Here is a 25,399-nt window from a genome sequence, read left to right as displayed (position 1 = left end):
TCTTATATATATTGTGTTGTTATCCAAAATATCTTTTAATAAAAAATTTACAAATCAGAAAAACAAAACACATAACTAAATATTAATCAAATGATTCTTAATTTTATGTAATTAAAATAGAATAATAAATGATTTTTAATATTTATTTAGTAATAATAAATATCATAAATTATAGTACGTAAGAATTTTCCAATAATAAAACATAAATAATAATGTATCATTATAGTTTTTAATTATTGATGCTTATATGAATAAATAATTATAAAATGCTTAACTATACACCTAATTTTTATATAGTTATCCTTCTTAAAAATTCCTATTTAAATAAAAATATATATAAATGTCGAATAAACAGGATTTAAATTCGTATTGAATACAAGTTTTAGTTTTGGATGACTGGATTATATGATTAAACAGGATAAGGTTACATCAAAGCAAAAAGATACAGTTTGGTTATCTTCCAGCGCTGATCCAGCGTGCTTTGCCGTTTCTCTCAACCAATCACAATTCACCAAAACAATAACAAAAAAACAAAAATAATGAAAGTGGGCCTTGGAATCCATTACAATATTTGCGGAAACTCGAGGAGTTCTGTAATAAGAGAGGTCAGGACTCATTTACACATGGCGTGCTTCAGCTAAAAAGATTGGTGAGAGGTGGGCATAGATACAAGTGGATGCCAAATTAACATTGGATAATACATGAGAGAGAGAGACGTTGCCAACTTTCTCGGGAAAAATTCAAAGTTCTCTCTTTTTCTTTTTTCTGGGTTTTTCTTCCCCCAAAGGAAGATCCTTCCATGTTCATTTGAAGAAACCTCACGAGGGTCTCTCTGCATTTGCCTCTCCTGTTCCGTGGAGTCTATAGATTCCTTTTTTTTTTCCAAAAGATGATGATGATGATAAAGTTGTGGATGGTGACTTGTCTTCAACTCGCCGAGCTCCTCGTGAGCTCTGTCGTGCATTTGATTTATGGGTTTTATATATTCAGCACCGCCGTGGCCGGAGACGTTTCTCAGAAGTTGAGTGATTATCTGTTCAAGTCAAATGTAGGAGGAGAAACAGATCAAAGTCAGAGTAATGTTGAAGGTCTGCCTCCTATTATATTGGTTCATGGGATCTTTGGTTTTGGCAAAGGGGTAATAATGCAAAAACTCAATTTTTTTTTAATTAGATTCTTGTGGGTTTTGATCTTGTTGATTTGACCAGAGATTAGGAGGGTTATCATACTTTGGTGGTGCTGAGAAGAAAGATGAGAGGGTTCTTGTTCCTGATTTGGGATCTTTAACAAGCATCTATGATAGGTATTTGCATTGCACTTTTTTTTTTTATCTTATTGTGTAAATCATTATGCTGATGGTAATAATAATGGTTTTCAGGGCAAGGGAATTGTTTTATTACTTAAAAGGAGGAAGAGTTGATTTTGGTGAAGAGCATAGTGAAGCTTGTGGACATTCTCGGTTTGGAAGAGATTATGGAAAAGGTTAGGTTTTGATCTGAAACTCTCATTCAAAGACTAATGTATTTATCTGACTTTGGTATGTGTGTGTGTGTGTTTAGGGCAATACCCTGAATGGGATGAGGATCATCCTATTCATTTTGTGGGGCACTCAGCTGGTGCTCAAGTTATACGCTTGTTGCAGCAAATGCTTGCAGATAAGGTTTGACTTGAAGAATGTATTATTGGTTTAAAAAAAGCTTTGTTTGATGATTGATGCTCTAATAACACATATGTCTGAAACTGTGTGATGGTTTAGGCATTTGAAGGGTTTGAAGAAACGAATGAGAATTGGGTTTTGAGTGTGACATCATTGTCCGGAGCATTCAATGGTACTACCAGGACTTACTTAGATGGCATGAGGTTAGTTTCCCTTCTTGAAAGCAGACGTGTTCAAGATATTAGTTGGTTGGTTCTTATCACTCTTATCTTTTGTTATTTACAGGACAGATGATGGAACAAGCATGAAACCGATATGTCTGTTGCAGATATGTCGTATAGGCGTGATAATGTACGATTGGTTGGACATATCATGGCTAAAGAACTATTACAACTTCGGGTTTGATCACTTCAACATTTCTTGGAAGAAGACAGGAGTGAGAGGTCTAGTTGATTGCCTTGTGGGGAACTCAGGTCCTTTTGCTACGGGTGACTGGATCTTGCCTGATCTCACGATCCAAGGGTCCACAAGTCTTAACTCCAGCCTCCAGACGTTCCCAAGCACTTACTACTTCAGCTACGCGACTAAACGCACACGCAGAATGATGGGGATGACGGTCCTTCAGGTGTTCTTGGAATCCACCCTATGCTTTTCCTCCGTGTCTTTCAGATGAGCCAGTGGAGGTTCCCGCAAGATGTTTCTCCTCCTTATAAAGGCTACAGGTAACAGCATTCAAACTTTGAAACAATCATTCTTTTGAAGTTGATTCAAAATGTTATGGAAATGAAGGGATGAAGAGTGGCAAGAGAACGATGGGGCAATGAACACAATATCAATGACGCATCCGAGGTTACCAGTGGAGCATCCTAGCCGGTTCATAAGGAGTGATTCAGAGTGCCAAACGTTACAACCTGGGATCTGGTGAGTGAATCTCAATATTTTAGATAAACATATAAGTCCAAAATTGAATGGGACCTTCTGTTTTGGTTATTGCAGGTATTATAAGATAGTGGAAGCAGATCACATAACGTTCATAGTGAATAGAGAGAGAGCTGGAGTTCAGTTTGATCTTATATATGACAGTATCTTCCAACGTTGCAGGAAACATGTTTTTAGAAAGATTCCTCAGAGTCTCCCTAATCAATCTCCGCGTGCTCCCAGCTCTCCTCGTTGGTAGCCCAAAAAGAAAAACTAGCTTTGTACATTGATCATTTTTCGTTTTCAAATGTTGAGGGGACGTTGGTCCTTAATTCTTTAGGCAATTCATCAGTTCAGATATGTTCACTGTTCTTACGCTCTCAAGTTTTTGTTGTAACATTTTGTTTAAAATGTATAATACACCTCTGTTGTTTTGTCATGTTGGTCTACTGTCTAATCTGAATCCTATTAGGATACGAGTCAGACTCTATCTACTGTATCATCCTCAAAAAGAACAATCATTTTATTGTCTATGATTAGGACCCCAGTGACAAGAACTATCAACCAATGACCACTAAAAGAACACACCAAATTGCTTGTTTAACAATTTTAAACAAAAGAAAAGTGTCATAAAAAGCTTACATGAAAAATAGACAAGAGACGCCATGAAACAATTCACAAGAAATAGAGATCTCTAAAACAACATTTCACCGTAATTTTCATAAGCTAAAATTTTTCAAATCTTTTTCCTTTTCTTTGATCTTCCTCTGCTTTGTTTTCTTGACAAATGGCTTAAATAAAAACAAAAAAACAACACAGATTCTCATATTACATGAGTCTGAGTTCGTACTCACCAGCCATAGTTATATATCTCACCCACGGAAGAGCTTGGTACCCACTCTTCTCAATGATCTTCAGGTATCGAACCTGTATTAACAACACGCATTAGGATTTTCCAATTCCAAGGTTTGCCTTCAGATAACGAGTGCAGAAACATAGAAAAGCCGCAATATATTACATAGTACTAACCTGTATTCCTGAAACAGTGAAATATGGGATCTCGAATTTGACACGGATAGGAGCTTTTCTCTCAGGCGTGGCTTCCTCTGCGGTTATGCTTGGAAGATGGAACTCTGCTCTCAACATATACTCCTACAGTGTTTCAGAACTTAAATGTCAAATCATTCAACATTATATAGTCAGTTCTTACATTAAAATTTATACACACTTACCTTGTTCCCAGGGAAAGATTTGATTTTCCAAACCAGTGCATCTTTTTCGGGAGCATATGCGGCAGACCCTAGAGATGTTCTTACGGTAGGGTTGGATGCATCAGTTGGTACAGGCAACTCTATCTCAACATTCGTTGCAGTGCTGCAGAAAAGCATCTGTTATTGAAACGTTTATATGGTAAAAGCGTAAATATCAAACAAAGTCAGACAAGGATTACTAGTTACCTTCTTTCCTTGAACTGGCTTCTAGCTTTTACAAGCATCTCAACACGACTTCTTGAATGCCTCTCAATCTGAGCTTCTACCCATATAAGAGGCTTCACCTGAACAAGTATAATGTACAAAACACTTCATGAGATTTAATATGGTTAAGAACGGGAAAAGACCATCCATGCAATATTCAACATTTCAAACCTGGGTACTGAGTCTATATGTCATTAAATCAAAAGCCCCATCAGGTGGTATGAAAGATATAGTCCTATCGTTCTCAAAACGGGCCAATCGAACACACCTGCATTTTGAAGAAAGACAAATGTAGAACTCAAGTATTGTAAAACAGTAGTCTGGATAAGTGATTGTCAGAGAATGTTTGGCGTTAGAAAGAGGAAAGCGTACTGGTGAAATTTGATGTCCTCCAAATCAATTGCTTTTCCTTTTGTTGCTCGTCCCTGTGCTTCCAACAGTACTCTATCATTCAGTCCTAGCTTGCACTCTGGCATTCCACTGTAATAACATGGATCACGAAGCAGAGAGTCAAAAACTTGATCTAACATGCTTTTGGTTGATAACTTGATGTTAGAACAGTAGAAAACGCACCTCAAATAGGTTCGCATCTTCAATGCTCCAACGACATCAGACCTCACAATTTGCCCATTACTGTTCACAAGGATATTCACACTCTCTATTACGTCCAAGAAAACCTGTGAAACCAAAAACATCAGTCTGTTAAGACCTAAACAATCTCAAAATAAAAATGTTCCCTGCTTGTAAACTAAGCACCTACTTCATTTTTCTTAAACTGTAACCCTTCACTCCTCCAAGAAACAGCATTAGTGACAGCCATCGGAGGTCTCTGTGTAACCTCCATTCTATAAGCATCAGTCTTGATGAACTCACTAAGGATCCTTGCTTCAGTATACTGAGGGTAACCAAAGTCCATCATCTCATCAAGTAACTCATACTGCCCACCAAGAGAAGTAAACTTTGAGCATCTAATATATATATATTCATCAATAGAGTATTAAAAGAGCAGAAGAAGGCATTAACATACCACAACCACAAAGTTATCCCTCAATGATTCTTCCTCCAACTCCTCAAAGTAATGCTTGAAGACCTAAGAAACAAGTAAATGATATCAATTGAAACAGTCAAGTCTTTCTTTTTTGCGGAAAACGGAATATCAAAGGGATGCATGCTTACATCGACAACGCGGTGCAAGAAGGAGATAAGACTGGCAGCATTACAGTTCTGCCTGGAGGCTATCATGAGGTAAATGTTACTATGCTGTACAAACATGTAGGTTACGCCATTATCGTAAGCAACCGGATCATTAGACTGCGAATCCCCCTGCAAGATTTAGCCACCAACAACCATTAACAAACACACGCACACACCAAGTAGAATCTAATATCAACCGTATATAACAACTGATCAAGCTTGCTAATTCGTTCCAAATGTTCAACAATCACGAGAATCTCAGAAGTAATACAAATCCACCAAATCGCACATCTAGAAATCAAACCTCTTTCTCGATGAGTTTGGTGAAGAAACGCTCGGCCTGAGCAGCGGTGACATCGCCACGGTAATCGCGCCACACGAGGACACGCCCCTTGATGTCGAGCAGAAACAGCGCGGAGGCCGCCCCTGCCATTTTTCTTCTCTAAGGATTGTGATTATCAGATCCGATCAAATAGAAGAAGTTAATCCCACGAGATCTGATGAATTTTATGCAAAAAGAGCAACGTCAAAGCGATGAATGAGCTAAGATCATCTGCAGCTGAGCTCGAGTGGTTTCGATAAAAAAGTCCTTATTCACGATCTCACGATTTCGCTCTTGCTCCTGCTGGGTCGTGGATTCATAATAGCGAGAGAGAGAGAGCGAGGACGAGAGACGACACTAAAATAAACTGATTTAATTTACTCTACCGAAACGATATCGTTTTTGCGCTGTTGGTATAAAGTAATCTTTGATCATCAACAGTCACTTTCTGCAAATCAATGGTAATTGATCTTTGACATGTAATCATGTAGCATCAGATACTAAACACGTTTCACATAGTATATCATTGCTTCCAATATTTCCTTACATTGGTGATAAAGAAAAACATTACAAATGCAATTGAAGTGACTGAATAAATCTTCTGTACATGTTTCAAAACCTTCTTTTTTTTTCTTTTCATTTGACAAACAATCAAACTCACCCAAAAAACTTCACGCTTTGACTCGGTACAAATCCTTTTATGTTCAGTTCCCATTGATTTGATCTTGAGGTAAAGACAAAGCAACAAGACCGAGATGATGTTTCATGTTGCTTTTTGGTCCGTGCCCTTTGAAGTAATCTTAGACTTGAGTGCTAAGCTACTAATATCGTCGTCACCTTCGAGATCACTGAAAGAAACATCATCCTCATTCCCTGTAAACATGGGAGCCCAATCATGAGCATCATCTTCTTCTTCTGGCCAATCATCATCATCATCATCCTCATCATTGGGTGTTAGGCTTAGGCTTGCACCACTTGTCTCGTTCTTCTCGATTGGTTGTTCCTCGATAACAGCTTTATCAATGAACTCTGCATTCTCCGAACCAGAACCACGATCTGCTGTTTCGAAATCGCGATACATGATTGAAGGAGGTTCGAAGGCATATATTCTTGGAGACAGAAACTCAGGTGGGGCATGGTTGTAGTAACTCGAAGTCGATGGTGTAATCTCTTCCTTAAGAATATCTCCATAGCCTGTTTTTGTTGAACTGTTTTGATTATGAAGCTCTTTCATCCACAATGCTCTTGCTTCCATCACCTGCAAACAAAAAGAGTAAAAACATATGTCATGTTTTTGTGTGGATTGTTGGATTCAAGAAGACAGAGAGTTTAACCTGTGGCGAGGATAAAAGCTGAGAATCGTGTTTATTGAGCCTTGAGAGGAGAAGAACAAAATAGACTTTCCAGAAGTAACCAACAGTCATATGGCATGGACAGAGTTCAATTCTGAGGGCGGCTAACCTCGGAGCAAGACGTTCTATAGCTAAAGCATGGCCTCTTTGTGCATCAGACATTTCCAAATCTACACATAAAACACAAGTATTGATACGCTACACGCCAAAAAAAAATCCGAGAATCATTTTCTATCGAGTCCAAAAAAATTAAGAGGGAGGAATGAAGATTACCATCAAGGTCTTCGTCGGGGTCGAGAGGAAAGTCTAACCAAGTTTCAGGATGCATTGCTATGTTCCTCGCAAATGCTAGCACTTCGTCCGTCAGAGCAACCGCATCCATCTCTTCTTCTTCTTCTTCTTCTTCATCCGTTTCCTCTTCTTCTTCTTCCTCTTCCTCCTCCTCCAGATCGTTGTGTAAATCTTCTAATCTTTTATCTTCCATATTATCCGAATTCCAGCTCTTAGCTCTAATCTCTGTCTCTCGCGTGTCAGTTCCCACACACGGTTCAGATCGATCCCAAGGCGACGATTGATTCAGCCTGGGATCGGAAGACGCCGCCGATTGATTCAGCCTCGGATCGGAAGAGGATGATCGATTCAGCTTTGGAGCGGAAGACGAGAATTGATTCAATTCTGGATCCGAAAAACGCGACTGGCTCAATCTGGGATTCGATAGATCTGACGAAGATCTCTCCGGTAACGGTGCGAGAAAGTTAGCGACGCCACGAAATTTACGCGAGAGGGTATGGCTGAGTTCCGACAGGTCGTCTTTCACCCCGCGCGCTTGGGCCTCCTCCTCTTCCGGCGACATCGGAGGACGCAAACGATCGGTGTTTCTCCCGGGAACGTGTCTCTCCGTTGGAGTTTTCGGGTTGTTCTCTTCGTCGTCGTCGTCGGCTTCACCGTCTCCGATGCCATCGTATAAGCTTTCGAGGAAATTCGAAAACATTATGATTGAATTCCTCCTTTTGCTTTTTTGGTCGTATTCATTGACCTATTGATATTTGATTACTCGCGTTGAGTCCAAATTAAACATACTGTTACAATATTCTTTTATTTTTTGCCCCAACTAATCCCATACAAATTAAATATTATTATATAGCTGTTATTTTTATTTTTATTTTTTTTTGTAACACATATGGCTGTTATTTAAGTTTAAATTCTACAGACTGGAACCAAGGTTACCACAAAACAAAATTATAATGAAACTAGATTTAACACCCATAAACTTTAAAGTTTATTTAAAATGAAATTTCGTATTCACAAAACTAAATTATGTAACAGGAAAATGTTATAATATATAGTTCTCAGAATATCTCTAAAAAAAACTCTATGACTTCAAAATATAGATCTCTACAAATAAATTTCAAAATTTCAACTTTAGAATTCACATTTAAAGTTTTAGTACTCAAAATTTCAAATTGAAGTTTCTATTTATATTTTGGCTTTTATAATTAATTACACATCAAATTTATGATTCTTGAGTATTTTCTCATTTATCATTTAATTTTAAAAACTTTTATATGTCATAAATATTTCAGATTTGTTTTTATAAATTCAAGTTTTACATACAAATTTAAAAGTAAGATTATATTATTTTAAAACTAGAATTAGAGAATAAAAATATTAAAAAGGAAACTTAATAAAATAATTTTTTTAAAGGTACATGAAAACATGATTATTAAACAAATTTAAATATTACAACAACAATAATAGTCTAATAAATTTTCTCCAAAACCTCCAAAATCTTTAAAATATTTTTCAAATTTTGTTTGTAATCAAAAATGGAACATTACAAAAACAATTCTATGTAACAATGTAGTATTTTGCTTGTAGTTTAATATTAATTATATTTCGATTTAAATTTTATAATTTAGTTAAATATTTTATTAATTAATATGACTATAATATTTTATATATGTGCTAGTTGTTTATAAAAGTTTTATGGATTTACTTTAATTATAAAAATACAAGGGCCATAGACTAAAATACAAATAATTTTGAAGTTAAATTTAAAATTTCAATTTTGGTAAATAATTTTGAAACTAAATTTAAAATTTTAGTTTTGGTAAATAATTTTAAAGTTAAATTTAAAATTTTAGTTTTGGTAAAAACTACCTTAGAGTATCTTCATCTTCTGCTTCATATTTTTTTACTCCATGTACTCTCTAAATAGAGTAAAATATGGACAGGAGATAGATAAGCCCTTATAAAATATCATATATAGAGTTTTGCAAATTTTAAAACAGAAAGTCTTCTTTTTGTTTGAGATCCCCTTAACCAGATATATGATATTCAAATTTCAAATTTGATAACAAGGAAAATGAAATTTGATATAACTAAGAAAACTATAGCTTATAAGGGTGGGCATTTGATATTCAGAAATGTTAAAGTACACTAGTACAGTGTTCGCGTTCACAAGTACAAAGAGTATCAACAATGTCTGAACCATATACGTTGCATCAAACAAAATATACTGGATTTGGAAAACAAGATTGAGATTGTGAATATATATGTGAGATGAAACTCAGGGAATCCAGCTACCTCCTATTTCTTCCATAACTCTCTCTACTTTCTGCAGCATGTCTGGATAGTGAGGAAACAAATTGTTACATATATACATTTTTGAAATCTATGAAGTGAAGTAAGCTGGAATGTAAGTTCTGAAACGGAAAGTGTGCAAGTGTTGGAGGGAAAACAAACCGTGAAATGAAGAATCTTCCATGTACTTCTGTCAAAACAAAAAGGTTTGAATCCCAAAAAAACCATAAGAAATCATTAGAACTGTATTGGTGTGTAGTAAGAGAGAGAGAGAGTTTTGTGAAAGAAACAAAACTCGAGTTGTTATGCTGTACCAGTATCTGTGACTTTAGCTCAGGATCCTGCTTTATAGTTGTTTGGCCTGCATCTATACCCAGTTTCATGGGAATAAAGTTGTTAACTAAATGTATGAAAAAGGCTATACATTTTAAACTAGAACAAGCCAGATCATAGTGGGGATTACCAAGAGTGGAGTTTGGGAAGCAGCCAGAGAGTAAGGTGGTGAAACTCGGAGGGAGGTTACTGAAAGAATCGTTAGGGATTTGACTAAGGGTGGATTGTGGTCGGTATAAGGTCTGCCCAGTTTGATACTCAAGCCTTGGTTGTATTTCAGGGACATAGCTACCAATATGTTTAACCATGGTTGGCTCCTCCACAGCGGCGATTTGTGGTGTATAGAAGGTCTGACCAGTTTGATACTCGAGCCTTGGTTGCATTTCAGGAACATAGCTACCAAGATGTTTAACCATGTTTGGCTCTTCCGCAGTGGCGGATTGTTGATACTCGAGCCTTGGTAACATTTCAGGAACATAACTATTAGGAGGTCTAAACAGATTTGGCTCTTCTTCAGTGGCTCTGCAAAGAGAATTTACCATATCTAAAGGCTAAAACACCTGTACAAATTGGCAACACTGTAATGTGATCTAACCTGGGGATGATAATCTCATTTCCAGTGTTGTAATCTGACTGGAAACTAGTATCAGGCTCACGTTCCTGGATCCCAGCTTCCTCTAAGCCCTTGAGTTTCTCCTGCAAACAGAACCACAAACACAGGAATGAATCATTGGCTTATAAAACAGAAGTCAGGGTAATGAGATATCATCTCTATCTCAAACCAACATGTATAAAGCAGCTCATTGCAGTAATTTAACCTTAAGAGCTGCAACAAAGGTCACCGCTGCATCACATGTGGAGAACCTTAAAGCGAACTTTTGAATCTGGAGAATAAGATCAACAATCACAGTGAAGCAATACGATCTCAATCACATTGCTGAAGTATCTAACTCGTGAACAACTATCAAATCTTAGTACACTATGAAGCTTTCAAAAGAGATTCTAGCGTTAGGAGGTTGCCTCGTTTTCAGAATCCATGTAGCTAACGAGAATCGCTCGGCTACCACGAGGTGGGAATCCAGAAACGCACGTCATGTGAGGCCACGAGAAATTCAGCTTTGAAATGTAGTGTTCTTCCTGTAGATTGAACAATCAAACAACAGTGAAGCCAAATCACTCCACAAAACTACAATCAACAAACATGGATAGATCCGATTCACGAAATCTAATAAGCCTAAACCATCGCGAAACCACCGATCCAAACAAAAGACCAGGAGTAGCAACTAGCGAATCCGATCTAAAGAGATTCAACTCACGAGGACTTTTCCGGCGAGTTCGACGGAGAGAATCGCATCGGATCTGTTAACTGCGTCCACCAGAGTGAGATACACCTTCGAGAAAGACGTGGACAGCCACGTGCCTATGGGCGACGAGCTCAGCTCTCTCTTTCCGAGAGGAACGAGTCCTGGATACGGAGATGGAGAGGATGGAAACGGAATAAACCGAGCGAAGCTGATTAACCATCGGAGATTTCCCGAAGCCTCCGCGTTTCCTCGGTGGACTGATGCAGTTAGGGATCCCGCCATCTTCCTTCCGATTTTTCCTCCGATTTTGAATTTTCTTTTTTTATTATCTAACGAGTGGAATTTTAAAAACCGTAACTGTGCGAAGTCATAGATTTCCAGCATCCATGGGCTCGGATTATTAAAATTGGGCCCAAAAGCCCAATGCTTTTCTCAATTTGTTTCTTATTTGTGCTTTTTTTTTGACACATTTTCATTAGCTCAAAACATAGTACAATGGTCAGCTACCTAGCCATGATATTACATATTGCTGGTTCATTAATCTGGCTCTTTTTGCTAACAGGTCAACATAATGTACAAGATTTGTAGAAACTTTCTTAAAAGAATACTTATTGAGCTTAAAAAGATTAGAATGTCCATTACCATTGTTGTGGCTTCATTGCATAAGTGGTTGGAATCTTGTAAGCTCTTGTAAAGTTGTGCATTGTCTCTTAGAAACATTACATTGTCATATCGCAGTCGGTGCAGCTGTTGAACTGCTAGCAAGGTTGCCATTGCCTCAGCTTCAAGCGATGAGTTTGTTGGAGTTATTGTAGAACTTCCTTGGATTGGATAATGAGAGTGCCTTGTGGACTATATAAGGACCACCTTATGCCTGCTGTTTCATAAGGAGACTTCCAAGAAGCATCTACAATACAGTAGAAATATGGTTCTCGAGGCAGAATATCTTCAATAGAGTGATAATTATTTTCTTTACTATCTGATGTAACTGATTCATTAAACTGTAAGGTTTCCTTCCATTGGTTTAAATCCATTATGGCCTTTTTGATGACCTGTACAATGTGGACTCTAGTGTTTTCGAATAGTAATTTGTTTTGTATTTTCCATATGTTTTAAATTATGATAAGAGGTTTTAAGGCATTTATACAAGCTATAGATTAATTTATAAAGCAATTTTAAAAATTTTATTATATTAATTGAGAAATCACTTAATGGTTTTTTTCAGATGTCTGATCATATAGAGAGTTTGAGAATTTTTTTTATAATTTGACTTTTTAATGAATTTTCAAATTTTTATTTATTTTACGAGTAAGAAAATCAGTTCAAGATCCAGTTTTATCATTATCCAAACGACATAATTTTTTTGTTGACAAAAACGACATAAATATATTGCACAAAATAATTTATGGTAGTTAAATATGTGATTTACATAATATATATAATGCTTCATAAGATTATATTTAGCAATCAAGTATTTCTAAACTATATAAAATATTTCAAAAGTTTCAGTATTATATACCTTCAAAACTTATAGTAATTTGATTAAAAACTGAATCATGAATATTATATACAGCTGATTTTACTGCAATTATCAATATAAAATATAAAAAATATTTAAAATAATTATATTTATCTTTTTTAAAGTTGTACTTTGGGATATATTTAACAAAAAACACAGAATGAAAAAAAAATATTTTAATTTGATAAATTATAATAAATTTGTTGTTACAAAATATTAAAATCCGCGAAATCGTGGACATGCACCTAGTTGATAGGTTATTCTGTTTTTCCCCTTTTTTGTAGGTCTGAGTTGGTGTAGTTTACTGGCTTTGTCGTGACTTTTATCACCGCAATTATGTGTGTTTTATAATTAGTTTTCGGATTCGGGACCAATGAAAGAGTTTATAAGACTAATCTGTACAAAAATGTGCATTCTATGAATGGATCATCTCCCTAGAATTTTTTTTTCTTTTTTTGAGAAAAGGCCTATCTCCTTAGATATTGTGGCTTTGATGTTGCGGTCATTACATTATCAAACTCTATTTGGTTTAATTTCTGTTGTCGTATGTTTTATTGAAGATAGACAATAATTCCCTCTCTCTCTTTTTTCTGTAACCTATAATTTTAAATGGATGAACTTAAAGTTTGCACACAAAGAATAGGAATAAGTCAACTACTCTGTTACTTTTACATTCTTTGGAGCTACAATTTGGAAGTAACATTTTTTGGTTTATAGATTTAATTTTTGAAAATGACACTCAGTATAGTATAATTTAAGGAAACAATTAAGTAGTCTCATATCTCTATGGACTAGACCTCTCTACACAATATAAGAAAGACTCTATGGGAGTAGAACTTTACAACCAACTAGATCATGACCCGCGCGCCTGCGCGGATTTATCTTTTGATTCACATATTTTATATACATGTTGTATATTATTTAAGATTTATAATATAAAAAGTTATAATGATTCGGAACAAAAAAATCGATCCGAACAAAAAAAATCAAATACCTACTTAGATCCAAATGTTGAGAACTCGAAAAACTCATACCTGAAATGAACAGATTTATACCCGATCCAATGAGCTAAATTTCAAACATAATATCTTTTGTTATATTTTTAATTTATTTTTTTGGGTTGGTGAGATTTACTATTTATTCGGAAGATTTTTGGCTAACTTAATGGTATATATTCGTAGGTTTCTTTTTTTCTGAACATGAAAAGAAAAAGATTTGGGTCTTGATTAAATTTATCTTATATAACAAATTGCTGCTATAAATAATTTTTATAAAAATTAATTTGTAACATTAATATCATTTTTGTTATAAATTAGTATATCATGGTTTATAGGTTCAAAGTATAGAGTTAGTCGTCTTCATAGTATTGCTAATATTGATAGATGCAAGTTAATGAATACAGATAATATATTGTATTATTAGTAATCTGTCGTATAGTATTATATGTTAGTAGATATATTATTAATAATCTATCTTATAGTATAATATGCTAGTGGATGTATCTAGCTTATAGTAAGATATATGCAATATAAGAAAACATGTGTAGTAGATATAATAATAAGGTAAGAAGTGAAAAACTATGGTAATGGTTAATATTAATTATTGAGATGTTAGTTATTTATAAAAAGGTATGTTTAATAATAAGTAGATTAATATAACATTAACTACATAAGATCCAACTTTAAAATCCACCTAGAAGAAGTTGTAATGTTTCTGTTTTAATAAGATAGATAGATGACGCGCATACGATCATTTTAAAAAATGGCAACTAATAATATTTAAGTTATATAATTTAACTAAGTAAAAACAAAAGTCAGCTTCGATAACAATTGGTGACTATATTTATAGGGCTTTTATTCGTTATAAACATAACTGAAATATAGAGTATATGTTATTTATTTTTTTTAAAGAAAAAAATAAATATATTATTAAAACTGAAGTAATTGTTAGTACTGTTTGGAAACATAGATAATATGATAAGTGAAAATAATTTGGAAACATAGATATCAGATTAAATATTTTTTTATTTACACATTTAGCCATTGCATTTATAACAAATTAAGTAATTTTTTTTTGTATTTTTAATTACAGATCTTACCACTGTATTTAATATAAATTTAATTTAATTAATTATAATGGTTGTTGTTTCTTTGTGGTAAAAATAAAAACACAAACTGAAATATAGAGTATATGTTATATAATTTTTTTTAAATATAATATTACCTTATTAAGTTTAGTCAAATATAAAAATTTCAAGAGTTCAATTTTCAGAAAAAAAAAATATCATAAATTAATAGTAATTCATAGAAAAGTAATGCAAAATTTTAAAAATTTAGTATGTTGTTTCATTTTAAAATAAATTAACAAAAAAACAACATGTTAATATATAAACACTACAATCACATCAAATTGCATCAAATTATAAATTTTTAATATAAAATTATGTTCAAATTAAAAAAAATTATCATCAAACATCTATATTATAAAATTATATATTCTACTCTATATGTAAATTACAAAACATAAAAATTTACATGAGACTTTTTTATAAAACCAAAAATTTATGAATTTACATTGAACACAAGTTTAATCAAAATTCGCACGGGGACACATATCAAGTTCTAGTTAGTATTATAGTTAGTCAATTATATTTTTTGTTAAGATCAACAAAAACACTATTTTTTTCTTATATGATGACATGAGTCTTTTGGGATTACTAATAGTTTCTAAAAATCTCCACCTCTAGAACTTTTTGTCTTCTCTCTCCTAGTATCATTATTATTTTTTTCTTAAATACTTAGAATAGAATCACCTCTAACACTCATTGTTGGAGGTGCTCTTATTTTACCATGGCGAAACGCTTTAACATTAGTTGACTTATATTTTAGATACCTTGAATCGAGAAATCCAGATGTTGATAGTTCAACAGTCTTTCCCGCTGGTTGTAAATTGTTTTATATTTGATGTACACATTTGAGAAAGCTAGTTATTCAAGATATTTCTTTGGCAAGAATATGAATAATTTACGAAAAATATTATTTACATAAACTTAGCGTAGTTAGAAAAATCCATTAGAGCTTATGTTAAAGCTTGAATGAAACAAAAGAGATTACTAAGGAGAGTGTATTGAACTAAGAGTTTTAAGAGATTTTAACTTTTCATTAAAATCACCTGTTATTCAACTAATGATTTCTAAATATCTTCTCAAATCACCTGTTATTGAATATGAGATTTATGTAAAGTCTTCAAAAATCATCTAAAGTGTTCTGTTATTCAATCAGTAATTCATAAAGACCAAATCAAATCCAGTGTTATTGAAAACTAAACAACTTTTTAAAAAGAAAAGTTATAAAATGGATTTGAGGAGACTTTCCACCGTTTTGTAGTTAAAAATAGTGATAGTGAAATCCCACCTCTACGTCAGTTTTTTTTGGAGAGATTTCAAAACAAAAAGAGAGAGACATTGTTCAGTCTCTACCTCTGAGATTCCTTCATCCACTATAACATCATTGATTTTTCATAAACCCTTTAACAAAAGAAATCAATGATTTTTCATTCCCCAGATTCTCAAGCTTCTTTACCCATCAGGTCATAAACCCTTAATTTAATAGCCGATCTCGTGTTCAACTACTTTGTGTTCTTCCCATTGGCAACGTCTCCCAGGACGAAGACAATGTTTCAGATCATATACTTGATGTGTTCCCATGATATTGATTCATTTCCTTGAGGATGCGCTTGCAAATTCTCTCTGACTATATGTGCTTATCGCCTTGATTGAATCTAGTCTGATTTGAAAAGTGGTAAGATTTGTTAAGTGGTATTAGAATGATTGATTTTGTTTCATCATGATTGGTTATTACACCACGTTTGTCTTCATGGTAGTTGGTTCTCCGTTTGACTTGCAGAGAGTGATGTTAAAAGTAGCTTAACGTATTTAACCAAGTTGTTCTCTTTTGTTAAACATGAACCTGCAAAAAGAGGGAACATAGTATTGGATACTTATCTTTACTTTTAGGATTAGTGGTAGACTGAGATTTTATTATGTTCGGTGAATGCAAGAACTACGTACGAATCAGACTACTGCAGTTGAAGCCCAAAAAGTTGATTGCGATTGGATAATGAGGTTGAGGTATTGTTCAAAGAGTTTGACTTTCCTTTCAACTTATGGTTTAGCTATGGTACTTTTAAGTAAAACATGAGATGAACAAATGGAGAAGTTGGACTTTTATTAGACCAAAAAAAAAAGAAGTTGAACTTTGAAAAGTGTAAACTAAGGAAGAGAGAGATGAGAATGTGTTGATGTTATTCACAGCGTACGACAAGCTTATATACATCACAAAGAGATCTCAACAATAGATCTTCACTTATCAGTATCTAAATTATATTCTACACATATTCTGTAACAACTCATGTATATCTCCAGCGAAGCGTGCTCCTCAAGTATCGTACGCTAACACTCCCCCTCAAGTAGGTGAATGTAGGTTACGAACACCTAACTTGGACAGTAAGTAGTTGAAGGCAGGAGCTCCCAAAGCTTTGGTCATTATATCTGCTAGTTGCTCCGTTGTACGCACATGTCTTGTAACGATTATTCGATCCTGAATAGCATCTCGAACACTATGACAATCAGACTCAATGTGTTTCGTTCTCTCGTGAAACACAGGGTTATTCGCAATATATAATGCCGATTTGCTATCACAGAACATCTCCATAGGCGCCGTGTGTTGAACCCCCATATCACACAAGAGTCGCTTTAGCCACTTCAGTTCTCGTAACGCGGCTGCCATGGATCTATACTCGGCTTCAGCCGACGAATGGGACACAGTGTCCTGCTTCTTGGTCTTCCAAGAGATAGGAGAGTTCCCGAGTAGAGTGATAAATGATGACAAGGAACGTCTCGTATTGGGGCATGCTGCCCAGTCTGCATCACAAAATATACGAAGACGAAGATCACTCACAGCATTAAGCATGATCCCTTGTCCCGGACATCCCTTTAAATACCGCATGACTCTCACTACTGCGTCCCAGTGCGCTTCTCTTGGTTTATGCATGACCTGAGAGAGTACATGAATTGCATAACTTAACTCAGGCCTCGTGATAGAGAGATAAACTAGCTTCCCAACAAATCTCCTGAACCGCGCAGGATTGTTATAGTACGGTCCAGCATCTGACAGAAGCTTGTGATTCTGTTCCATAGGTGTCGAGACTGGCTTACACCCAAGCAATCCCGCCTCCTTTATAATGTCTAATGCATATTTTCTCTGAGACAAGAACATCCCTTCTGGCCCCCTTGCAATTTCGATACCCAAGAAGTACTTGGCTCTTCCCAAGTCCTTCATTTTGAAGCACTCATTCAAGTATACTTTGAATTTACTCATCATCACAGCATCGTTACCAGTTAGGATCAAATCGTCGACATATATCAGTACACGCAATGCTCTGTCTCCCTTAATGTATGTGAACAATGAGTAGTCAGAATAAGATTGCTTGAACCCAAACTTCTTCAAAGCTGATGTGAGTTTTGCAAACCAACATCTTGGTGCCTGTTTCAACCCGTAAAGAGATCGTTTCAGTCTGCATACTTTGCCAGGCGCTTTAGCCTGAAATCCAGGAGGCATTTGCATGTATACTTCTTCCTTCAAGTCGCCATGGAGGAATGCATTGTGCACGTCCATCTGGTGTACTTCCCAGTTCCTAGCAACCGCTACTTCCAAGAGAGTTCGCACTGTAGTTAGCTTGGCTACGGGAGCAAAAGTCTCGTCATAGTCTTCACCCTCCACTTGTCTGTTCCCACAGACTACCAGCCGAGCCTTTGGTCTTTCCACAGTGCCATCGGCATTGTATTTGTACTTATAGATCCACATACATGCCAGTGCTTTCTTTCCTCTAGGAAGTTCAGTAACATCCCATGTTTCCTGTTCTTCAAGCGCATGCACCTCTACTGACATTGCATCTCTGAATTTGGGATCCAACATAGCCTCTTTGAAGTTCTTTGGTTCTGTTCCTTCTGTTATGACTGCGAGAAACACTTGATGTTTCCTGGAAAATACGGCGTCAGTAACATATGCTGATAGAGGATAGGAGGACGTGTTACCTGAGACCGTCTTGGAGGACTTTGATGGAGGAGTTGCAGGTGAGATTGGAGTGGCGTTATGTTTATCGATGAGACATTGTGAGTTGTATGTCACGTAGTCTTTGAGTCTGACAGAGGGTTGAGACACTCGATGCCCTCTTCCCAACATCTGTTCCTCAGTAGCCTGTTTCCCATCAGGTTTAGACTGCACTGACTCTGTGTCTGTGACTATTTCAGTCGCTTCAACTCCATCAGTCGCTACTACACTTGGTGTTACCGTCTCTGTCACAACTGTAACTACACTCCCCCTGGAGTCCACATGTGTTGAATCTTCAAGAAACACGCCTGTGTCGCGAGCAATCGGCACGACTTCACCGACGCCTGACTTCTTTATACTGTCACGATATGGGAAAGTATCTTCTCTGAAAACAACATCCCGTGATACGAAGAACTCGTGGCTTTCGAGATCGTAGAGTTTCCACCCTCGCTTACCATATGGATAGCCCACCATAATGCATCTCCGGCTTCTCTCCTTGAATTTATCCTTGTCACGAGACTTCTTGTGCGCGAAACTCAAGCAACCAAACACCTTGATGTCTTCGTAGTTAGGAGCCTTGCCATACAAGCATTCATAAGGTGTCTTCCCGTGCAGCAAGCTGGAAGGTGTTCTGTTGATAACATGAGCCGCAACAAGCACACTTTCGCCCCAGAACTTGGTAGGAAGGTCCGCTTGGAACAGCAACGATCTAGCCACGTTGAGAATATGCCGATGCTTTCTCTCGACTCGGCCATTCTGCTGTGGGGTAGCTACGCATGACGTTTGATGAATGATGCCACTGTCTTCGAAGTATTTAGATAGACAGACAAACTCAGTGCCATTGTCACTCCTCACCTTCTGCACTGAGTGACCAAACTGTCGCTGAACCAGTTTGCAGAAATTTGGCAACACTGTCTTGACTTCACTTTTCTCAAGCAGCAGATGTATCCATACAGCTCGTGAGAAGTCATCTACAATCGTAAGAAAGTACACGGCACCGCAGGAAGCTTGTTTCCGATAAGGTCCCCACAAATCTACATGTATTAATTCAAATGGAATTGAAGCTTTATTAATACTCTCAGAAAACACCCCTCGAGTTTGTTTTGATTTGAAACAGATATCACAACCACCAAACTTATCCTTATTGTCTAAAACACCAGAAACAAATGGTAAACTTCCTAAAACACCAAAAGCAGGATGTCCTAATCTCCGATGCCACAATGTCTTGTCCTCAGCGGCTTTGATTCTGTAGCCTCGTGCCATAGTAACATCCCGATAAACATAAACGCCATCCCTTTCTTCACCTGCTCCAATCAGGGTCCTCGTAAAACGGTCCTGCAACATGCATAGAGTGTCAGTAAAAACAGCTAGACAACCGGTCTGTTTCAGTAGCTTGGCGACAGACAAGAGAGTGCAATTTAGATTAGGCACAAACATAACATGCAACAGAGTAATCTTGTCTGACAATCTAAGAGAACCACTCTTAGATGCGAGAACTTGACTACCATCTGCGAAGCTTACAGGACAGTTAATGATATCGACAGTATCGGTAAGTAGAGCTAGATCACCGGTCATGTGATGAGATGCTCCGGTGTCAAGGATCACCTCACCGGTCTGTTGCTTACCATTTAACTTATCAGGAATCGGATTTGCCTTTTGCTGCTCAAGTAAAGCAGCTAGAGAGGCCCATTGCTCACTGGTAAATCCTGGAGCTCCACCGGTCGCTGCTTGAGCTGCATTAGCTCTCGTCTGACTGCGGCCTCGTCCTCTTCCTCTGCTGCGTCCACCTCCTCTGTCACCGTTCTGATTACGCTCTGTCCACCACTCGGGGAAGCCAACAATTTGCCAGCAGTCCTTCTTCTCATGACCAGGTCTGCTGCAATGACTACACACAAGCGAGCTTCCACGATTACGTGTAGCAGACGCCATCAGGTTACTCATCGAAGCAACATCACTCGGACTTCCATCAGTTTTAGCTAGAAACCCGACTGCATCCTGTTTTACTTCGGTTCTGGTTGTTAGCAGACGCCTTTCTTCTCTCACTACCCTCTGGTACACTGAGTTGAGATCAGGTAAGGGCTCCATGCCGATGATGTTAGTACATACATTACCAAAACGTGCATCGTCTAGTCCCATCAGAAAGGTGTGAACTTTCTCTTCCTCGTACTCCGCCATGAACTTCTCTGAAGCACCACAAGAGCACTTAGGAACCGGTTTGTAGTTGAGAAGTTCTTCCCATTTGAGCACCAAACGACCGAAGTAGTCCATAACACTGGACCCATCTTGCTTGCACGCCGCTAACTCTGCCCTTAACTGATGTACACGCACCGCGTTTCCAACAGAGAACCTCCTCTTCAGATCGCACCACAACTTGTTTGCGTCTGGCGTGAAAGTTACGGTAGACCTGATCGCCGGTGATAGAGACGCCCTCACCCATCCTACGATCATAGAGTTCACCGTCCTCCACTTCTCTGCTTCTACTGGCTGATCTGACTCACTCGGCATCTTCAGGGAGCCGTCAATGAAGCCGATCTTTCGCTTCGCACGAAGCGCGTTCTCCAACTCCGACGACCACTCTCCATAGTTCTCTCCTGTCAACTGGACAGACGAGATGAATACTCCGGGGTTGTCAGATGGATGGAGATAATAAGGTGACAAAACACTGTTACTTTCGCTACCTGCGGATTTCACAATTTCTCCAGACATTTTTCTCTTTCTCAATCGTTCCTTTGATGGATCTTGTTTTAGTTTGGCTCTGATACCATGTAAACTAAGGAAGAGAGAGATGAGAATGTGTTGATGTTATTCACAGCGTACGACAAGCTTATATACATCACAAAGAGATCTCAACAATAGATCTTCACTTATCAGTATCTAAATTATATTCTACACATATTCTGTAACAACTCATGTATATCTCCAGCGAAGCGTGCTCCTCAAGTATCGTACGCTAACAAAAAGTGACGACTTTAATCTAGACTAGAGTTCAGAATTATCTCAAATCATCTAAACTATTCTAAATTTTTTAAAAAAAATCTTACCAAATCATCACTAATTTCTGAGTCCTTTTTAAAAATCTTACCAAAACCAGCTATATTTACTCAAACTCTCCTTGAATCCCACCATATCTAAAATCCATCAAACCATTCTTAAATAATTAATTCAATACACCCCCTAAGAGCATGATTAACTCTGACCTCTTATTTAGGATTTTTAATTCATGATTTGACATTTTTTAAAATATTTTTCAGTTAAGAAACGGTTTTTTATATTTCTTATTTAAGAAATGGTTCTTAATATTTCTTAATTAAAACTAAAAAATGTATCTTATCCAAAGCTAAGAATCCCAATTAAGAGACTGGGGTTAATCATGGCTTAAAAATCAAGTTTACTCATAGGTAAACCACTAACTAAGGTGGGTGCAAACCTAACATGTGAATCAACTAGATTAAACTAGTTTTATGTTCAACTTAGCGATTAAACTAATTCTATGTTCAACTTAGCGATTAAGCTGAAGACAAATTCAAATTACGTTTTGATGGTCAATATATTACCACAAGTTGGCAACTTCTCAAAATTATCCCAAAGACCATATGTCTATTTATACGTGAGATTAGCAGTATGGTTATATGCCATCTTAACAAACACAAATTAAAGGGTCAAACAAACAACCAAACACAATATTGCCTAAGAGAAAAATAAAGTTCTAACATGACGGGTTCTTCTTCTTCTGGTGGTGCAGGACAAATCTCAAAAGGCCCTCAAGTGTTCATCAACTTCCGTGGAGTGGAGTTGCGCAAAAACTTCGTGGACTCTCTCGTGATTGCTTTCGAAGCAGCGAGAATCAACTTTTTCATAGACAGTAACGAGCAGGTGGGCAGAACCTTACAACACTTGCTTGTTAGGATCGAGCAGTCAAGGGTCGCCCTAGCGATCTTCTCGAAAGAGTACACTACTTCAGCTTGGTGCTTGGATGAGCTGGTCAGGATCAAGGAACGCATGGACGATGGCAAACTTATAGGGATTCCTATCTTCTATAAGGTGGATCCTTCCGTTGTGAGCAATCTTGAAGGCGATTTTGGTGATAAATTCAGGAGACTTAAGCGTGAAAATCGACATGAGCTAGTAAAAACCCATAAATGGAAGGAAGCTTTGACGTATATGACCACTGTAGTAGGCTTGCACTTGCGCGAAGAAAGGTTAGTTTTGTTCCCTTTCTCTTTATCTTACTTTTAGTGAAAGTATCTAATCCAATTTTTGATCAATAACACGCAGTCACGCAAGAGTAAATTTTGTTTGTCTACTGTGGTCTGTCTATTTGTCTGTAGCAGAAATTGTAGATTGACTTAGGGGCTGAAACGTTCAGTCTGAATGCTTTTCTTTGGCAGAGTTAGACGAATTCTCTAACTCTTACTCTATTTTAATCATCTTTGGCAATTTTTCTTGACAAGAAAATATGAGTTTCCATGGATTCCGTTATGGACTTCGGCTTGGGATTCTCTCCATTGAAAAAGAATTTTGCAGTTAAAATTAAAGCATATTTCCCAAATAGTATTCTCAGAGTGAATTTATTAGGTTATATACATAAAAAGCACAATTTCTTAGTTTTTTTTTTTTTTTTGAAAATGATAAAGGGTTAAACCCGAGTCAATGATAACACAAGCCTAACTCCTGGGTGGAGGTACATCCCACGGATATACCTTCTCATGGACATTCAAATGAACCGAAAACAATGGGCCCATATCCATGTGGCCAGTGGGAATCGAACCCGGGACCGTATTGAGGCCTCTTCTCTCAGCCACAGTTGTAACTCTTAAATAAATGTTGGCCTCTTCTCTCTCAGCCACAGTAAATAAATTTAGTTATCGTTCGTTGCCAAGGTTCTGTGTTTAGATTTCTTTTTGCTTTCTGCTACTAGTACTCTGTGCTACTAGTACTCTGTGTATGATCTGTCACAAACTAAAAATTCTGGTATAATACTTAACATTTTACCCAAAAAAAAGTAGCTAACATATTTTACGCAGCCTGGCACGTAGAACTCGTGTTTTACCAGCTTTAGCCAAGGCCAGCTTAGGTAGACATAGAATAGTTTAGTAGCGCAACATATAATTATCTTGAATTCTAAAGTGTTTGTAGCCGTACCTTTTTTGATATAATAACATTAATTAAACTTCAAGACATTGCGCCTTGCGCATCACACAATTTAAATGTTTTTGGAATTTGAATTAAGTCAGATACTCGGTAACGTGTAACAGTGGTCAGACGGATAATAGTTTCATAGAATCAATCGTCAGGAAGGTTCAGGAAGTGCTGGCCGATATCCCAATGGAAATAAACGCTGAAGACAGTTTCATGATCTATGCAAAGAGAATCAAGATTGCGCATTCGGAGAAACCCGAAAATTGGACATGGAGTTCAATCCACGAGGCACCAAAGTAAGACCATTATATACTGAACTAACCTACGTTAAATACAGTTATAAAATTGCATATTCGAATTATATTATAAATACGTTATTTATTTGCAAATACATAATATTATATTTTACGTTATTTACTATGAAATAGTAACAAGGCCTATGCAGCACCTCTACATATGTTTGTGGATATATTTAGTATGGCCATTTTCTCAACAGTCTTACTTTCGAAATATGTTCCAGCGGAAAAGCCATTGACATTGCAACATTGAAAGTAGTTTACTGGATGAACATAGAAGGAAATTCTTTTACGAGTCAACTGACACCAGAAACAAAGTACGAAGTTGTATTCGTGGTTAAGTTAGAAGAGGATGCAATTGGATGGCATGAGCCGGTGAACTTGCTTCTGATAGTGACCATGCGCGATAAAACCGTGATTCAGCAGGAGCAGACACGTTTTTTAGACCCCTACATAGGTGATAAAGAATGGGTCGACATCAAGGCCGGAGATTTTGTGGCACCACCAAAGGAATCACCTGCCAGGATATCTTTCACCATGTGTCAGCATGACGCCACCGTCCGGAAGACCGGACTTGTGGTAAAAGGTGTTGCATTTCGTCCGCTGGACTAAAATGCAAAATCATATTGGACTTTCCTATATCTCTTTCGTTTAAGAAAAAAAGAAGCAGATTCATGTTTGCTAAAATCGTGTGCAATTTATTCTTGTCCTAATAAGGTCTCTTCTTGACTGTTTAAGATTCTTAATAATTACAAAAAAGATTCTTAATAATTAACTTTTTGTGTTTTTTTTTAATTATTATCCAAACCTAGTTATATGACCATAGTCTTACAGTTATTTTAAGAGATTACATAAGTAGTCGAAACATATAATGAACCAGAAACATAAGTAGTCGAAACATATATGATATAATGAACCGCAGAAAAATCAAACCACTCGCTTCGATTGACTGTAGTCAGTTAGTGACCAGAGAAAATACCTTTGGTTAGTTGTGTGACTTGTGTCCGCCTCGGCTCTCTCATCGTCGGTTTCCACATCCAAAACTTTTATAGTTAATTTTTTTTAATTCGACGTTATATGTTTTCTTGGCTAAAAATTTGTCGTTATATAATACATGGTAAAATCACGTGCCTCGAAGATAGTTCTAAAAACTCCATCTTTAGGTTTTTTCTATTTTGTTTCAAAATAAATATCATT

The 25,399-nt window shown here is 36.6% G+C and overlaps 5 protein-coding genes across 5 annotated transcripts; 2 read left to right on the top strand and 3 right to left on the bottom strand.

Annotated features, from left to right (window-relative positions):
* Positions 1-596: 596 nt before the first annotated feature.
* LOC108857586 (uncharacterized) lies at positions 597-3,014 on the top strand. The gene is given in 9 exon segments (XM_018631583.2): positions 597-1,138; positions 1,209-1,303; positions 1,379-1,482; positions 1,560-1,660; positions 1,757-1,860; positions 1,943-2,271; positions 2,274-2,379; positions 2,447-2,578; positions 2,654-3,014. Coding segments are annotated over 9 exon segments (1,401 nt in total). The 5' UTR covers positions 597-889; the 3' UTR covers positions 2,835-3,014.
* A 129-nt stretch (positions 3,015-3,143) lies between these two features.
* LOC108856898 (AP-1 complex subunit mu-2) lies at positions 3,144-5,916 on the bottom strand. The gene is made up of 11 exons (XM_018630801.2): positions 5,549-5,916; positions 5,227-5,373; positions 5,078-5,140; positions 4,811-4,987; positions 4,624-4,727; positions 4,423-4,530; positions 4,222-4,318; positions 4,033-4,130; positions 3,808-3,949; positions 3,605-3,727; positions 3,144-3,502 (listed from the first exon to the last, which is right to left on the bottom strand). Exons 1-11 carry the CDS (start codon positions 5,675-5,677, stop codon positions 3,404-3,406), a joined length of 1,287 nt encoding a protein of 428 aa, XP_018486303.1. The 5' UTR covers positions 5,678-5,916; the 3' UTR covers positions 3,144-3,403.
* Positions 5,917-6,064: 148 nt separating this feature from the next.
* LOC108856365 (uncharacterized) lies at positions 6,065-7,965 on the bottom strand. The gene is made up of 3 exons (XM_018630148.2): positions 7,192-7,965; positions 6,901-7,088; positions 6,065-6,824 (listed from the first exon to the last, which is right to left on the bottom strand). The coding sequence occupies exons 1-3, from the start codon at positions 7,907-7,909 to the stop codon at positions 6,330-6,332; spliced, it is 1,401 nt and encodes a 466-aa protein (XP_018485650.1). The 5' UTR covers positions 7,910-7,965; the 3' UTR covers positions 6,065-6,329.
* Positions 7,966-9,309: 1,344 nt separating this feature from the next.
* Positions 9,310-11,457, bottom strand: LOC108859607 (protein POOR HOMOLOGOUS SYNAPSIS 1). The gene is made up of 8 exons (XM_018633519.2): positions 11,151-11,457; positions 10,855-10,971; positions 10,653-10,718; positions 10,430-10,530; positions 9,965-10,356; positions 9,816-9,868; positions 9,664-9,691; positions 9,310-9,546 (listed from the first exon to the last, which is right to left on the bottom strand). The coding sequence occupies exons 1-8, from the start codon at positions 11,418-11,420 to the stop codon at positions 9,488-9,490; spliced, it is 1,086 nt and encodes a 361-aa protein (XP_018489021.2). The 5' UTR covers positions 11,421-11,457; the 3' UTR covers positions 9,310-9,487.
* A 10,939-nt stretch (positions 11,458-22,396) lies between these two features.
* LOC108860338 (protein PHLOEM PROTEIN 2-LIKE A6-like) lies at positions 22,397-25,022 on the top strand. The gene is made up of 3 exons (XM_018634236.2): positions 22,397-22,966; positions 24,023-24,202; positions 24,427-25,022. The coding sequence occupies exons 1-3, from the start codon at positions 22,479-22,481 to the stop codon at positions 24,812-24,814; spliced, it is 1,056 nt and encodes a 351-aa protein (XP_018489738.1). The 5' UTR covers positions 22,397-22,478; the 3' UTR covers positions 24,815-25,022.
* Positions 25,023-25,399: the final 377 nt, after the last annotated feature.

This window comes from Raphanus sativus, chromosome 5 (assembly GCF_000801105.2).
Source record: "Raphanus sativus cultivar WK10039 chromosome 5, ASM80110v3, whole genome shotgun sequence".
NCBI classification, from domain to species: domain Eukaryota; kingdom Viridiplantae; phylum Streptophyta; class Magnoliopsida; order Brassicales; family Brassicaceae; genus Raphanus; species Raphanus sativus.
This window is presented reverse-complemented; position numbering and strand designations above follow the sequence as displayed.

Coding starts and splice junctions, on each gene's coding strand:
- LOC108856898 (XM_018630801.2), bottom strand. CDS start 5,677: ATGGCAGGGGCGGCCTCCGCGCTGTTTCTGCTCGACATCAAGGGGCGT. Junction 4,531..4,623: donor AAGATGCGAACCTATTTGAG/GTGCGTTTTCTA, acceptor ATGTTATTACAG/TGGAATGCCAGAGTGCAAGC. Junction 3,503..3,604: donor TCACTGTTTCAGGAATACAG/GTTAGTACTATG, acceptor TTGTTAATACAG/GTTCGATACCTGAAGATCAT.
- LOC108856365 (XM_018630148.2), bottom strand. CDS start 7,909: ATGTTTTCGAATTTCCTCGAAAGCTTATACGATGGCATCGGAGACGGT. Junction 7,089..7,191: donor CCCCGACGAAGACCTTGATG/GTAATCTTCATT, acceptor TTTTATGTGTAG/ATTTGGAAATGTCTGATGCA. Junction 6,825..6,900: donor AGCTTTTATCCTCGCCACAG/GTTAAACTCTCT, acceptor TTTTGTTTGCAG/GTGATGGAAGCAAGAGCATT.
- LOC108859607 (XM_018633519.2), bottom strand. CDS start 11,420: ATGGCGGGATCCCTAACTGCATCAGTCCACCGAGGAAACGCGGAGGCT. Junction 10,357..10,429: donor AATGAGATTATCATCCCCAG/GTTAGATCACAT, acceptor TTCTCTTTGCAG/AGCCACTGAAGAAGAGCCAA. Junction 9,547..9,663: donor GGAAGATTCTTCATTTCACG/GTTTGTTTTCCC, acceptor CTCACTATCCAG/ACATGCTGCAGAAAGTAGAG.
- LOC108860338 (XM_018634236.2), top strand. CDS start 22,479: ATGACGGGTTCTTCTTCTTCTGGTGGTGCAGGACAAATCTCAAAAGGC. Junction 22,967..24,022: donor TTGCACTTGCGCGAAGAAAG/GTTAGTTTTGTT, acceptor AACGTGTAACAG/TGGTCAGACGGATAATAGTT. Junction 24,203..24,426: donor TCAATCCACGAGGCACCAAA/GTAAGACCATTA, acceptor AATATGTTCCAG/CGGAAAAGCCATTGACATTG.